At 46.7% G+C, this 16,497-nt stretch overlaps 1 protein-coding gene across 2 annotated transcripts in view; it reads left to right on the top strand.

Annotated features, from left to right (window-relative positions):
• Positions 1-16,497, top strand: part of ATP9B (ATPase phospholipid transporting 9B (putative)) — a 448,810-nt gene that overhangs the window by 406,032 nt on the left and 26,281 nt on the right. For both annotated transcript variants that reach the window (XM_040353855.1, XM_040353854.1), the window contains exons 24-26: positions 1,512-1,667; positions 4,117-4,181; positions 4,958-5,066. In XM_040353855.1, the coding sequence (XP_040209789.1) occupies positions 1,512-1,667; positions 4,117-4,181; positions 4,958-5,066 (330 nt within the window). The remainder of the gene's footprint in view (positions 1-1,511; positions 1,668-4,116; positions 4,182-4,957; positions 5,067-16,497) is intronic.

Here is a 16,497-nt window from a genome sequence, read left to right as displayed (position 1 = left end):
ATTGGCCCTCTTATGACTCATCCCCCTCCCATCCTGGCAAACTCTCACGAGAGTAAGAGAGCTGTAAATGATGTCATAAGCTTAGGCTGATGACCATACAAGATTGGGGGTATAAGGTATTTACTGGCAGAATTTATGTATTCATTTTTTACTATTAAAGGTAAAAAAAACAAAGGCAGAATATTTCATAGATGAAATGCTAAAAAAATTACTGGAGAGACACTTTATCCACTTGTGGACCGCCGCACGACGATATACGTCGACAAAATGGCACGGCTGGGCACAAGGGTGTACATGTACGTCCCCTTTAAGAACCCAGCCGTGGGTCGTAAGCACGCCGCCGTCAGCACGCTCGCAAACCGGTCCGAAGCTCCGTGACCGCGCCCGTGGGACCCGCGGACCCGATTGTCGCTGGTGTCACGCGATCAGGTCACAGAGCTGAAGAACAGGGAGAGGTACGTGTAAACAAACCTTTCCCCGTTCTTCCTAGTGGCTTGTCAGTGATCGTCTGTTCCCTGCCTCATGGGACGTGTAGTTCCGCAACATCTGGAGGGTCGTAGTTTAGTACATCAACCCTTTCTATTAGATTACAATGCTACGAGTATGACTGCACTGCTCCTCCATAAAGTGGAGCCACCCTAGTACAGGAAGATAGAAAACCAATGCAGCCACCACATTTAAGGATTGGTAAGGTACAATATACAGCATTTTTGTTTTAGAGTTTTTATACTGCTTTAAGAGGAAGAAATTAAATTGGGTGCTTGTTGGGAAAAAGTAAATAAGTAAAGAAAATACCATTACTAGACTAAGTGGACAGTTACCAAAAATAATAACAAATAATGTTGGTTATCAAATCACTACATGACCCCATTGTAGGACCAATTATTGTACAATATACGTATATACATACCAAGGTATACCAATCCCCATAAAATCCTACCCACCAAACTCTCCACTATCGGGATAGCTTTCCTATGTACAATTTTGACAGTACAACTTCCCTGGACAGTCAATATTACTGTTCTAAATGAAGGGGCCATAGTAGTAGAGGTAGGTGGGGTACGTGGTGTGTGTCAAAGAGGGTACCCAACCAGTTTCACTGGTCAAACACGGCTTCATGAGAGATCAGATACTGCTCAGTTGGACATTACAGCAGACCGTGCCAGTGTCAATGATAGATATCTAGATAAACAGAGTTGCTGTGCATTCATTAGACTGTGCCAACACAGTGTACATATGAGAGAATACTTCATTTTTCAAATATTTGTACGATAAATGGTCTTAAGACAGGAGCATGGCTAGTGTAGTGTTGTTGCTTAATATTTGACATTATTGTTATTTTATATGGTAACTTATTGATTTAATCAAGTAATGGTATGTTTTTTTTCTTTGGTGTGAAGTAGCTGTAGATTCTGGACAGGAAATAACTTTATACACCTACAGTTGGGTTTGTATTTGGGTGCAATCTGAATATTTTGCTTGTAATCTATTGTATTCATCATTTTTTGCAGGAGGGAAAACAGGCTTCCCTTGCAGCTGACTTTTCCATCACACAGTTTAAGCACATTGGCCGACTTCTGATGGTACACGGGCGGAACAGTTATAAAAGATCAGCAGCACTGGGGCAGTTTGTTATCCACAGGGGCCTTATTATTTCCACTATGCAGGTAATATCAGAAATGACATGCAAAAAAATAAAAAAAAATGCTAACTACTGTATATCTCTGTGTGTGTTGACCTATGGCACACAATTAGTCACTACTGGTTACAGCAAGACATTTACTAATTGCTAAAAGCAGTGGCTTCCTCTCGACTGTCTCAGAAATACAGTGCAATAGTGCCCAGTCGTAATAAAGAAACCAAAAAGTGAGACTTCATGTAAGTCAGCATATAACTGCTTTGTTTTTTCTTTGTGGTTTCATTACAATCTTAAGTACAGTGGAACCTTGGTTTACGCAGTTAACAAGCATTTTAACCACTTAAGGCCCGGACCAATATGCTGCTAAATGACCCAAGGGGTTTTTACAATTCGGCACTGCGTCGCTTTAACAGACCATTGCGCGGTCGTGCGACGTGGCTCCCAAACAAAATTTGCGTCCTTTTCTTCCCACAAATAGAGATTTCTTTTGGTGGTATTTGATCGCCTCTGCGATTTTTATTTTTTGCGCTATATACTAAAATAGAGCGACATTTTTGAAAAAAAATCTATATTTTTTACTTTTTGTTATAAGGAAAATCAAATAAACTAAATTTTAGTCAAACATTTAGGCCAAAATGTATTCAGCCACATGTCTTTAGTAAAAAAAAATCGCAATAAAAAAAAATAGCTACCTAGCGGGAACAGCGACACTAATACAGCGATCAAAAAAATTATCGCTTAGTGACACTGGCAATAGGGAGTGAAAGGGTTAACTAGGGCGGTGATCAAGGGGTTAAAACTTTATTAGGGGGGGGTACGGGGGCTACCCTGAACCTAACACTAACTGCCTGTCACACTAACTGTCACACTGACACTAAATGCAGTGATCAGTACATATATGATCACTGCATTCAGTGACACTGTGACAGGGGGTGGGGGGGGGGGGGGGATCGCAAGGGGTTAATGTGCCTTGAAACTTTTTTGAAGTAAACTGTTTCAAGGAAAAATATACAGTGGTAACTTTGTACAATAATCTGAGAACATGCAAGGTGCACTGGGTTACTTGCCCATACATTTTTTTTATCTTTATGATACTATACGTTTTAAATTTTTGAGTAAAGAGGGTTTTGAATTCTGACAAGCTTTTATTGCTGTTCATGTACTTACTGGAAAAATTTCCCTCATTGCCTGTTCTGAAGGTGCACGAAATAAAGGCAAACTCTCCTGTACAACAATAATAAATATAGTAAAATATAAGGAAGCCTGGAATCTCCATTTGCTTTTTTTTTTAGCTCCTGACTGCATTGTCGTAGGGACATGGGGTGAAATCACCCTAATGTGGCCACAGTTGGCATTAAAACCCTGGCAGCAAATCTAACCTTAAGGCCGCGTACACACGATCAGTCCATCCGATGAGAACGGACCGACGGACCGTTTTCATCGGTCAACCGATGAAGCTGACTGATGGTCCCTCGCGCCTACACACCATCGGTTAATTAACCGATCGTGTCACAATGCGGTGACGTAAAATACAACGACGTGCTGAAAAAAACGAAGTTCAATGCTTCCAAGCATGCGTCGACTTGATTCTGAGCATGCACGGGTTTTTAACCGATGCTTTTGCATACTAACAATCGGTTTTGACCTATCGGTTAGGCGTCCATCGGTTCAATTTTAAAGCAAGTTCCTATTTTTTTGACCGAAAGTTAACTAACCGATGGGGCCCACACACGATCGGTTTGGACCGATGAAAACGGTCCATCAGACCATTCTCATCGGATGGACCGATCGTGTGTACGCGGCCTAAGCCTCATACACACGATCAGATTTCCATCGAACAAAGCTTAGCACTTTTGTCCGACTACGTGGTTTTTTCAGCTCTTTAGCGCCACCCTTTGGGCAACATCTGCTAATGTTGTTATGGTTAGCATTGCTTCTGAGCATGCGTGTTTGTACTTTGGATTTTTGTCAGACGGCCTTCACAATCGGAAAATCCGACAAGACACATTTGTTGTCGGAAAATTTTAAAACATGCTATCCCACATTTGTTGGCGGAAAATCCGGCGACAATTGTGTGATGGAGCATACAAACGGTCAGATTTTCCGACAACAGCCTGTCATCACACAATTCCAGTTGGAAAATCCAATCGTGTGTACGAGGTTTTATTCTCCCTAAAATGTAAAAAATTATTTGGAGCCTAGAGCTATACTTTAATTTAGATAGATGCTGCATTCTCTCTGTTTTTTTATGGTCAGTCTTGAAAAATGTAGGATAACCCACTACATACAGAAATAAAAATGTTTCCATTGTTAGGCCACATGTGTGCATTGATTTACCTGGCATTTTTCATCAGTAGTATGTATGTATTACAATATAAAACGGAATATTCCTTATAATATTGTTTATTTGAGGATCAGTGACCCAGCACTGAAAATGCTAAAATGTATTCATTTTTCATCTCTCGATTCCTTTTAAGGCTGTGTTTTCCTCGGTATTCTATTTCGCATCTGTTCCTTTGTACCAGGGATTCCTAATGGTAGGGTAAGTAAAAGCTAGTATTTAGTTGGTGACAACGTAGTAACAAAACTATTTTTGTTTGATTACATCAGGGCCAAGATCAGTTGGTTGCCTTTTAATTATGTCTAAAGGAAAATGTTATAATTAGTTTTTCCCATATTATTCATGCACTAATAGTTAACATGGCGAGGGAGCAAAAAAATAAAAAAAAATGTCCTTTTAAAAAAAACAACAGATATTTTCAGGCAAATGAAAGTAATTGACACTGCAGGGGCTGACTGGCTGCTATTCAGCTGTGTATCCACACCAGGTACATAGTTGTTTTCTCATTGACAGTAATGATGAAGCAGCCAAGTAACAGGCATGTGAAGTACTGATGGAAGAGCCGTGAAATAATCATTTGCCATACATGTTTGTGCAGTAATTGTATCTCATCAAGAATGTTGGAGAAATGCGGTAATTCATAAATTGCAACCTACCCCTTGCGGTTCTCCTTGCTGCCTCCACAGCAGGGCTCCACTTTTACACAAGTTGCACAGTGACATTTGTAGTAGTCACAGCTCCCCACAATACTCTAGATAGAGATCTTTACAGGGTAGTGCCCACTGGTTGCCATTGTTAACCTCAGTAATTCATACTATGGTGGAGGTTTTTTTGGTGATATTGTGATACACTGTCAGCCAGATAAAGTACATGAATCTTGCTGAATGGCTGAGAACTTATTTCTCACCTGAGGCTACTGCATGTTGAAAGAAATGATGTATTTTGAAATAACTGATCGTTTTAATTCTTTTTCCAAGGTATGCAACGATCTACACAATGTTTCCTGTGTTCTCGTTGGTGCTGGATCAAGATGTGAAACCAGAAACTGCCCTTCTCTACCCAGAGCTGTATAAAGACCTCACAAAGGTAATCCACAAGGTCCATAAAACATACAACGGAAATGCCATAGTAAAGAAATAGTTTACTGTCATGTAGGTTTTTTTTTAATGCATGCACAGGCAGGTTTTATGAAAATATAATACTATATACTATTTTATTGTTAAATATAATTATGTCCTAAAACTATTCTATCAATGTAGAATATGAGCAGATAAAATATGGCCGTTGGTTATATGTGATATACCGTATATCGTCGAGTATAAGCCAACCCGAATATAAGCCGAGGCACCTAATTTTACCACAAAAAACTGGGAAAACGTATTGACTCGAGTATAAGCCTAGGATGGGAAGCAGCTACTGTAAGTAGAAAAGAGGGTCAGCAATGCCCATCTGCAGCCTCACTGTGCCTTACTGTGCCCATCTGCAGCTTCACTGTGCCCATCTGCAGCCTCACTATGCCCATCTGCAGCCTCGCTGTGCCCATCTGCAGCCTCGCTGTGCCCATCTGCAGCCTCGCTGTACCCATCTGCAGCCTCGCTGTGCCCATTTGCATGCCTCACTGTGCCCATCTGCACCATCATATACCTGCTCTCCCACGCCCTCATGTCCCTCTTCTCCCGCTGTGTCATGCACAGTCACCCGCTGTGTCAGGCAGTCTTAACTGCAGTCGGCGGCCGTCTACTACTGTACTGTAAGAGGAAAAGAGGGTCAGCAGTGCCCATCTGCAGCCTCACTGTGCCCATCTGCAGCCTCAATGTGCCCATCTGCAGCCTCAGTGTGCCCATCTGCAGCCTCAGTGTGCCCATCTGCAGCATCACTGTGCCCATCTGCATGCCTCACTGTGCCCATCTGCAGCATCATATACCTGCTCTCCCACACCCTCGTGTCCCTCTTCTCCCGCTGTGTCAGGCAGTCTTAACTGCAGTCGGCGGCCATCTACTACTGTACTGTAAGTGGAAAAGAGGGTCAGCAATGCCCATCTGCAGCCTCACTGTGCCCATCTGCAGCCTCACTATGCCCATTTGCAGCCACACTGTGCCCATCTTCATGCCTCACTGTGCCCATCTGCAGCCTCATATATCTGCTCTCCCACACCCTCATGTCCTCTTCTCCTGCTGTGTCATGCACAGTCTCCCGCTGTGTCAGGCAGTCTTAACTGCAGTCAGCGGCCGTTCACTGTAACAAAGCCCCGCCTCCTCCTCGTCCTTAATAGACGGAACACTCACTGCTGGGAATCAGTGTTCCGTCTATCACGGACAAGGAGGAGGCGGGGCTTTGTTACAGTGGACGGCCGCCGACTGCAGTTAAGACTGCATGACACAGCGAGAGACTTGAGTATAAGCAGAGGGGAGCTTTTTCAGCATAAGAAAATGTGCTGAAAAAGTCAGCTTATACTTGAGTATATACGGTAATTTTGTTTTTTTTGGTTGTATCAAAGTAGCGAGGTAACAACAGTATAACAGTAGAAATTATGCTTTGTCACCTCTGATTTTCAAACAGATTGTAGCAGATTGATCAGATTTTTATGAAATAGGGGACAGTGAGCATAATGAGTGGATGGCAACTCTACATTGTGAGATTAAAATGTGCTTGTTAAGCTATTTTATGCCATTTAAAGGCACTTGGGTATATATCTAAAAACAAAAGCCTAAGCATAACATCACATTGGGAAAATCGGTCTTCCACCTAATACAATGTAACAAAAAGATTATGTTCTGGTTCCTAGAATGCTATGCTCCATACCTTACATCTACATACACAACCAAAACAAATGCCCATGTGAGTTTAAATGTGGCGTAACACTGGAAAGATTTAGTATGAAATAAATTTATGAACATTACATGACAAGCTCACAAATAAAAATAAGGTGGTTGATTATACAGCAAGAAAATTACACATTATGTTGGCATTTGATCCATACACACATTACCACACATTACCACAGGGTTAAATTACTAAAAAAGAGTGCATCATATAAACTCTACATATTTTGCTCCCACTTCCGGCGATAGATGGCCGCAGAATCTGGGGCAATCAACGCCATGTCCAGCCCCTCCTTCATCGCCCCCCTTGCTGTCTTCTGGGAGACACACAGGTCCCGGAAGACAGCAGGATGGTGCCAGGAAGCGCATAGGGTTGCCACCTTTTCTTCAAGTCAAACCCAAACACTTTAGAAGTGCACAGCAATCTTTTTTATAGTATAAAATATACATATATTTTGATATTAAATAACATTTCATATGAAGTTAATATCAAGAGTCCTCTTTTACATCAGAGTCCACAGAGTTCCCCTTTTACATCTGAACTCGCAGAGTTCCCTTTCACTGTAAGGGGAGACTCTGCAGACCTCTAACATAAGGGATGCTCTGGGAACTATGATTTATGTGGGAACACTGAGAACTATGATGTACGGAGAAGACTCTGTTGTAAGGGGAAACACTGTGGGCTCTGATGTAACAGGTGCTCTGAGAACCCTGATTTACCTTAGTGTACTCACTCAGAGGCAGGAGAGAGAAGGGGGGAGACTTCAGTCACAGACAGAGATGGATGGTGAGGTCACTCACCCCTTGGCAGTCAGCACCTCTCGTCCAGATGTATCTGAGGCTGCTGGACTTCAAATTTCCGGATCCAACTCTCCTTTTCTGAGGCACATTGCCGGGGATTGGAATGTGGGCAGACACAGAGGGGTAGGGGTGGGGGGAAGAGGTGCAGCTCGGGCCCATACTCCTCCCATCTGTGTGTGTGTGTTTGGGGGGGGTTGTTAGTGCTGGCTTTGGGCAGTGTGAAAGCGTGTAACAGACATGCTCAGCTTGGACAACTGCAGCCAGCTACCCTGCTGGGGAGCCATAGTCCAGTCTAAATAATGTGTCCGGCTTTCAGGCAGTCTGAAACCTGGACACATGATTCCAAACCCGAATTTTGGACAGATGGCAACCCTGAGTAGGGAGCCAGGCTGTGAGGCCGCAAGGCTTCACTTCCTGATTCTATTACTGAAGATGCCGGCACCTCCACCCGGGAGGGTGCCTAGGGACGGGTTGGCTTCAGGTGAGGACATCACAGGTGCCCTGGACAGGTAAGTTTCCCTATTTTATAAGTCAGTAGCTGCAGTATTTGTAGCTGCTGACTTTTATTTTATTTTGTTTTCGGCGGAACTCTGCTTTAAGCTGACCTGGGTTCCCACTTGCATGCCCCGTCCCTCTCCCAGTTTCCCTTTCTTCTTTGGAATGTATCAATATTATCACAGTGGCTAAGTGGTTAGCTCTATGGCCATTGGTTCTACCTGCATGGAGTTTGCATGTTCTCCCTGTGCATGCGTGGGTTTCCTCCCACACTCCAATAACATGCTAGTAGATTAATTAGCTCCTGTCTAAATTGGCTCTAGTATGTTTATGTATGAATGTGAGTTAGGGACCTTAGAGTGAGGGCAAGGACTGATGTGAATGTACAATATGGGGCAGATCCTCAAAGAAATTACGCCGGCGTATCTCTTGATACGCCGCGTAATTTCAAATTTCTCTTATCGTCCATGGACGGACACAGCTCCTTAAATCTTGACAAGTGGGTTATGTTCCCTGTTTACAGGAGAGGACTAGGCAGAAACATGTTAAATAGTTAAATACATGTTACATTAACAGAGTTGAACAGCCCCGCCCAGGGGGCGGTCCCTCCAGACATAACCCTCCTCACTGCAGCTTGCAGCCTCAGTTTCGTTCTGCCTAGCAAAGGAGAAGGACGTATGGCTCCCTTTGGGCCCAGCGCCCTGAGGAGAAATTTTATTTTATTTTACTTTACTTTTTCTTGAAGAATCTTCTTTCAACTGTTGGCTGAGAGACAGGCTGGATAATATAGATCCTTGTAGTCTACTCAGTCCGACCAGCAAGCGTGGGCACACCTTTGCAAAGAGGCTTGGTCTGCCACGCCATACCTCATGACTCCTGAGGTGGCCGGTGAGCTTTGCTCCGAGGTCCACATATGACTGAGCTGTGGTGTTGTCTCAATCACAGTGGACCGGGCCGACAGCTACCTCCATTGCGGTTGTAGGTCTGTCAGGAATGCGTCAGCGAGTCCTCGCTCGGACGGGTAAGTACAGTCCCTCCTGCTTCGGTGGGTTGGTACGGCTGGGCATTCCTGGGGTTCGGGGGTCCCTTCCCCTTACTTCCCTGCTCCTTTCCCTTGCTGCATTGCTAACATTGCCGCTGTCAGGGGGGAGGGGGCCTTCCTGAGGGGACTGTTATCTGGCCTGTGTTTTTTCTTTTTTGTATTGGGCTTTCCTGTGAGGTAAAAAGCCCTGTGATGAGCACAGATGTTTATGATTATACTTCAGCAGACGCTGACTGATTGGTGACACCTGTAATGGTTTTGCTTTTTATGCTGTATCTGTGACTTGTCCTTAACCACTTGCCGCCCGCCAATGACAGATTGACGGCGGCAAAGTGGTTGTAGAATCCTGACCGGACGTCATATGACGTCCTCAGGATTCTTAGCCGCTGCGCGCCCCCGGGGGCGCGCATCGCGGCGATCGTTGTTGCGGGGTGTCAGTCTGACACCCCGCAACACCGATCTCGGTAAAGAGTCTCTCACGGAGACTCTTTACCACGTGATCAGCCGTGTCCAACCACGGCTGATCACGGTGTAAACAGGAAGAGCCGCCGACGGCTCTTCCTCAACTCGCGTCTGACAGACGCGAGTAGAGGAGAGCAGATCGGCGGCTCTCCTGACAGGGGGGGCTGCGCTGATTGTTTATCAGCGCAGCCCCCCCTCGGATCGCCACATGGACCACCAGGGATGCCCACCAGGGAAGGGCAAAACAAAAAAAATAGTGAAAAAAAAAGTCAAAAAAAAAAAAAAAAGTTTGAAAAAAAAAAAAAAAAGGTTGAAAAAAAAAAAGTATGGGGGAAAAAAAAAAGGATGAAAAAAAAAGATGCCAATCAGTGCCCACAAATGGGCACTGATTGGCAACAAGTAAATCAGTGCCGCCCCACAGTGTCCATCAGTGCCGCCCCACAGTGTCCATCAGTGCCACCCCACAGTGCCACCCCACAGTGCCCATCAGTGCCACCCCACAGTGCCCATCAGTGCCACCCCACAGTGCCCATCAGTGCCACCCCACAGTGCCCATCAGTGCCACCCCACAGTGCCCATCTGTGCCGCCCATGAGTGCCCAGTGGTGCCCATCAGTGCCGCCCATGAGTGCCCAGTGATGCCCATCAGTGCCGCCCATGAGTGCCCATCAGTGCCAACTATGTGTGCCCAAGAGTGCCGCCTATGTGTGCCCATCAGTGCCGCATACCAGCGCCTCCAATCAGTGCCACCTCATCTGTGCCCGTCAGTACTACCTCGTCGATGTCCATCAGTGCCATCTCATCTGTGCCCATCAGTGCCACCATATCAGTGCCCATAATTGAAAGAGAAAACTTACTTATTTACAAAAAAATTACAGAAAAAAATAAAAACTGATTTTTTTTCAAAATTTTCAGTCTTTTTTTAGTTGTTGCGCAAAAAAAAAAAATCGCAGATGTGATCAAATACCACCAAAAGAAAGCTCTATTTGTGGGTAAAAAAGGACGCCAATTTTGTTTGGGTACAATGTAGCATGACCGCGCAATTGTCATTCAAAGTGCGACAGTGCTGAAAGCTGAAAATTGGCTTGGGCAGGAAGGTACGTAAGTGCCCTGTATGGAAGTGGTTAAATAAAACAGCCCTATGAGGCTTTTCCTGTTTAAACACAGGTCCCTGCAAAAGTTACCTCACGGTTCTTTTCCTCACAGGCAGCGCTGTGCAGTCTCCTCCTGAGGGAGTCCCCTGGTTACCCCTGGTCAGCGCAGCAAGTGGGTGAGAGGCCCTGAATAGGGCTCTAGGAGCTTTTGTCTATTTGTATGGACAGGTGTGCATATTATATACACACTATGTAAATATTGGAGTCAGTATCTGAGTCCTTCCCCACATGCTGGTGGTGGCAGCAGGTGTTAGCACCCGGGATTCCCACAGAGTTTTTATTGTTAGTCCTGGACACAGTTTGTGCCAGGGTGGGGGTGGACTGCGGGCGGGCGGTAAAAGAGTGCCCCCTTCCCCCGTTATCCCCTGGGGAATGCTCTGTTATGGAGCCATGGACTAGGTACCTAGTTAAAAAAAAAAAAAAAAAAGGCAGAATAAGGCATTTATGGGTGCGCTTTTTACTGCTGCAAGGGACTCTCCTAAGCTGCATAGTGCAGCTGGGTTTCCGCTGAGGGCTCGGTCTTTTTTGGATCACACAAATCAGACCGCTGTGTAGGTTTTTTCCTTCTGTGCCCTTCTTTGATAATTTCTGAGATGCGGAATGAGAAAAGCCACTGAGGGCTTTTGTAGTCCCTCACCGCCGGGCGGGAACCCCTACTTGTATGGATCTGACTGATAGAAGATCCGAAGTACTGACCCGTTCCATGTTTACCATGCTGGGGTCTGGCTTGCGGCCTATTGTGGCCACTACACTGGGGTCTCAGTGGTCGCTGGCGCTATTTTTTTGGGAGATTTTTCAATTACATTGAAAACTCCCATTGGCGCCCATTTTGTCGTAGCCACGCTATGGCGCAGCTTACATTGTGCTGGCCTTTTTCCTGTGGCCGCGTTCTGAACGCTCGGCGGCCATCTTGGAGTAGTCCTGACCCCTAGTGCTGTATACAACTCACAGAGTGAGCATTTTGCACCAGACAGTGGAGGAGCACCGACTCTCTCCTGAGGTTATTAGCCTAGCGGACCAGCTGGTCCAGGGCCTCATATAGGTCTGTGATGCTTCATTGAATGCTGCGCCCTTGTTATCCAGGGCGTCTGTTTCAGAATGGTTTTATGCACACGGTGGTGAGTGAGTGAGTGAGTGAGTAACTTGTATAGCGCAGCAAATGCGAACTTAATCGCCTCAAGGCGCTTGACAGGTGGTGTAGTGCTTAACCACTTGAGATCCGCGCTATAGACGAAATACGTCCGCAGCGCGGCTCTCAAGTGCCAAGTGGCCGTTTAAAAACGGCCTTTATGTGCATTACCCGCGCGCGCCACTGGGTGGCGCGCGGCGGGTAAAAACTGTCCCGACGCATCGCCGAAGACCCGATGCGTGTACCTGGCGGCCGCGATGTCCGCCGGGTACACGCGATCGTCGGTGACACGGTAGGTGACAGCAGGAACGTGGAGCTCTGTGTGTAAACACAGAGCTCCACGTGCTGTGAGAGGAGAGGAGACCGATCTGTGTCTCTTGTACATAGAGACACAGCATCGGTCCCCTCCCCCAGTCACCCCCCTCCCCCCACACAGTTATAACACACCCAGGCTACACAGTTAACCCCTTCCTCACCCCCTAGTGTTAACCCCTTCACTGCCAGTCACATTTATACAGTAATTAGTGCATTTTTATATCACTGATCGCCGTATAAATGTGAATGGCGCCAAATTTGTGTCAAAAGTGTCCGATACGTCCGCCGCAATATCCCAGTCCCAATAAAAATCGCAGATCGCCGCCATTACTAGTAAAAAAAAAAATAATAAAAAAAATAATAATTCTGTTCCCCATTTTGTAGGCGCTATAACTTTTGCGCAAACCAGTCGCTTATTGTGATTTTTTTTTTTTTTTTACAAAAATACGTCGAAAAATACGTATCGGCCTTAACTGAGAAAAAAAATAGTTTTTTAAAAAAAAATTGGGATATTTATTATAGCAACAAGTAAAAAAAATATATATTTTTTTTAAATTGTTGCTCTTTTTTTGTTTATAGCGCAAAAAATAAAAACCGCAGAGGTGATCAAATACCACCAAAAGAAAGCTCTATTTGTGGGGAAAAAAGGACGCCAATTTTGTTTGGGAGCCACGTCGCACGACCGCGCAATTGTCAGTTAAAGCGACGCAGTGCCGGACGCTGAGATTTCGCCTGGGAACGAAGGGGGTTTATGTGCCCAGTAAGCAAGTGGTTAACTCCATTACTTGGCAGCAAAAGAGTCATTGGTTCGAATCTGCACACTGACGCCAATCTGCACACTGATGCCAATCTGCCTGGAGCTTGCATTGTCGCTCCCTGTGTCTGTGTGGGTTTCCTCCGGGTACTCCGGTTTCCTCCAAAGACATGTGTGCATACACCTACATAATATACATACACACTATGTGTGTGTATTATTTAGGGGCAACCCTCCCAGGCCGTCAAAGGCCCAGCTGGGGGACTAATCTGTCCCTGGGTGCATAAGTTGATCACGCCGGCACCCAAATCCTGCCAATGTATATAGCCTTCCCTCCCTGTCTCTAGGTGGGAGGGGCGGCTTGCAGGTTCACAATTCAGTGAAACCTCCCTGCTCTCCGACTAGTGGGTCTGCGAGGTGGTCTCTTCGGAGTACTAGATAGGGTTTCCTCCTATCCACAGAACAAAGTTCTGTCCTTGTGTCTTCCCCTCCCGGCACGTCGGTCTGCCTTGGGCAGTGTGGGATTTGCTAAGCTGCAAGGTAATTTTACCTTTCCTGCAGGACGAGAGTTTTGGGGTTTTCTATGGGCCTCAGGCCCTAAATACCTTTGTGAACGTCGGGTAGTTCCGCATGGAATCCATTTGTTCGGTGGTAGCTGCGCTTCATCCGGGGGATGTCCTGACGTCCTCGGACATCAGGGACGCATACATGCATGTCCCGTTTTGCACATGTCACAGTGTTTTTTTCTGTGCTTCGTGATGAGAGAAGGGTCTCTGTCAGCCTGTGGCCCTCCCTTTTGATCTGGCGTCAGCACCATGGGTTTTCAGCTAGGAGCTCGCACTCTTATTTGAATTTTGTTGGGACAGCGAGGCTTTGCCTCATTGGCTACTTTGACGACTTTCTTCTGAGAGCAGCTTCTGTCTCCGACCTAGTGGATGGGTTATTCCCATTCAGACCCTCCGAAGATTCGGGTGGATGTTAAACGTTTAGGCCAGAAAGTGTAGCTCAGTGGCAGCAAGCCTGCCCTACATGTGTGCGACCCAGGGTTCAAATTATGGGCATGCTAGGTTCCGACTCAGCGTTGGAGTATCTAGTGTTGATCCAGACTCCTCAGTGGCAAAGGTCCTTCTTCCCCTGGAGAAATTGCAGACTCTTCAGTCTGCGGAGAAGGTATTGGCATCACGCAATCGGTCTTCTCTCCGGGCGCCTGCTGGTTCAGGGTCTGTGGGTAGCCTCCTTCAAGGTGGTACTGTATGCCCAGTTCCACACCCTGGTTTTCCAGTGGAACTACTGTCCAGGTGGTAAAAATCTCTTGTCTCTGAAATCATTAGATTCCTGTGCGCCACCTAGTCAGAGTCTCTCTGAGTTGGTGACAGAGATTCCCGACTCTTCGGTCCAGGAAGTTGTTCCTTCCTTCCAGTGGTCGGTGTTTACGACGAATGCCAGCTCACGGGTTGTGAACCTGGAGGTTCACAAAACTGGGGGGTCCAGTCGGCCCTGAGTCGCTGGACTTGCGTGGACCTATGACCACACCTCCTTGAATGTGTCTGGTCTCGGTAGCTACCCAGGGTCGGGCCTGGCTAGTGCCTGGTGGAAGACCGCCTGGGAATACCAGGTGCCGTCTACTGTTCATTGTCCTACTATTTTAGGCGATCAGGCTATGCTTCTCCTTGTGGTCGACCAATCTGGTTTCAGCCGGACAACGCCACGGCCGTGGCTTCAGTCTACCATCAGGTATGCCGGCAGGCAGACTACTGGAGTCGCCAGATGCTGGACCAGGGCGACTGGTCTTTGTGCTTGGGGTGTTTCGGCTCCCTTGCAGGAGGTGAGCCTCACATGGCATGGATCTCCTGGCAGCTTGTCTCCGCCGCAAGGGTGTCAGTTAGTGGCCAGGTCTAGTGATCTTGTACAGACGCGTCAGTCGCGCTGGTGGCCCTGTGTTGTCTGTATCGGTGATTTTTTGCCATTCCTCCATGGTAGTTGCTTCCTCGGCCGCTCCACAGAGTGGATGCTGAGGAGATCCCGATGATTCTAATCGCTCCAGATTAATCTCGGCGTCCTTGGTACGCTGATATCGGGCGCCTGGTAGCGGAGGCACCCTGGCGATTGCCAGGGCAGGAGGTTCCTGTCTCAAGGTCCCATACTTCCTCCTGTTGTACAGTCACTGACTTGCTTAACATGGTTATTGGAAGCCAGACTTTAGGTGACCAGGGTCTGTCTGACTCGGTCATCTCAACAGGGCACCGTAGTCTTCTTCCGGAGGATCTACCGTCGCACCTCTCTTGGTGCGAAGGGATGGAGTGACGTCCACGGGCGTACTTTCAATGTCCAGGGTCCTGCTGTTTTTAAAGCTTGGATTGGATCTAAAAATTGCTTAAAGCACCGTTTGGGGGCAGATTTCAGCCTTGGCTGTGTTCTTTTAGTGGCCTTTTTGCGGCCCGTTCCCTGGTGGGTCCCCTTTTTTTGTGTGCAAGGGGTTTGTCATATACTTTCCCCTCTTGGCCCATCTCTTCCCCCATGAGTTTTGACTCTGGTGCTCTCGGTTCTTCAGGAACCTTCCTTTTGGAAACATCAGAGAGATTTTCTCTTGACACTATCTCAGAAGGTGGCCCCTTTAGTGGCCTTTACCTCTGTTAGAGGGGTTTCTGAGTTGGCGGTCTTGTCTTGCAAGCCGCCATGCTTGATCCCCCATAAGGATTAGGTGATGGTGCGCCCGCGACCTTCCCTTCTTCCGAAGGAGGTTTCGGCCTTTCATACTTTAGGCGTGGTACGCGCTTTGCGGGTATACCAGCCTACTACGGCTCCATTTCGGAGCTTCTGACTCTCTTTTGTGTCGGTGTCTGGTCCACAAAAGGGCCTGGCGGTCTCGTCGACCACCATTTCTCGGTGGATCGGGCAGGCCGTCATACAGGCCTATGCTCCTAAGGGCGGGCCCCCCTTTCCGGTCACGGCACTTTCGACCAGGGCAATTGGTGCTTCCTGGGTTTTTTTTTTTTTTTTTTTTTTTTCCGACATCATGCGTCGGTCTCACAGGTGTGCGAGGCGGCGATTTGCTCGTCCGTTCACGCTTTTTCCAGAATTTACATGGTTGCTGTGAGTGCATCTTATGATGTTTTTTTCAGCCGCTAGTTTTTGCCGGCGGCTGTTTAAAGTTGCACCTCCTCCGTTGAGGAGCTCTGCTTGTTTTGGGGTGAAGTTAAAATTGTTTTTACTGATATATTTCCCACCCCTCGTTTTTTGACACTGCTTGGGGACGTCCCACTTGTCAAGATTTAAGGAGCTGTGTCCGTCCATGGACGATAAGAGAAAATAGGATTTTTTGTACTCACCGTAAAATCCTTTTCTCTGAAGTCCATGGACGGACACAGCTCCCACCCCTCCTTTTTAGGTTTGTACTGCTTGTTACGAACTGAGGCTGCAAGCTGCAGTGAGGAGGGTTATGTCTGGAGGGACCGCCCCCTGGGCGGGGCTGTTCAACTCTGTTAATGTAACATGTATTTAACTATTTAACATGTTTCTGCCTAGTCATCTCCTGTAAACAGGG

This window comes from Rana temporaria, chromosome 5 (genome assembly GCF_905171775.1).
Source record: "Rana temporaria chromosome 5, aRanTem1.1, whole genome shotgun sequence".
Lineage (NCBI taxonomy): Eukaryota > Metazoa > Chordata > Amphibia > Anura > Ranidae > Rana > Rana temporaria.
This window is presented reverse-complemented; position numbering and strand designations above follow the sequence as displayed.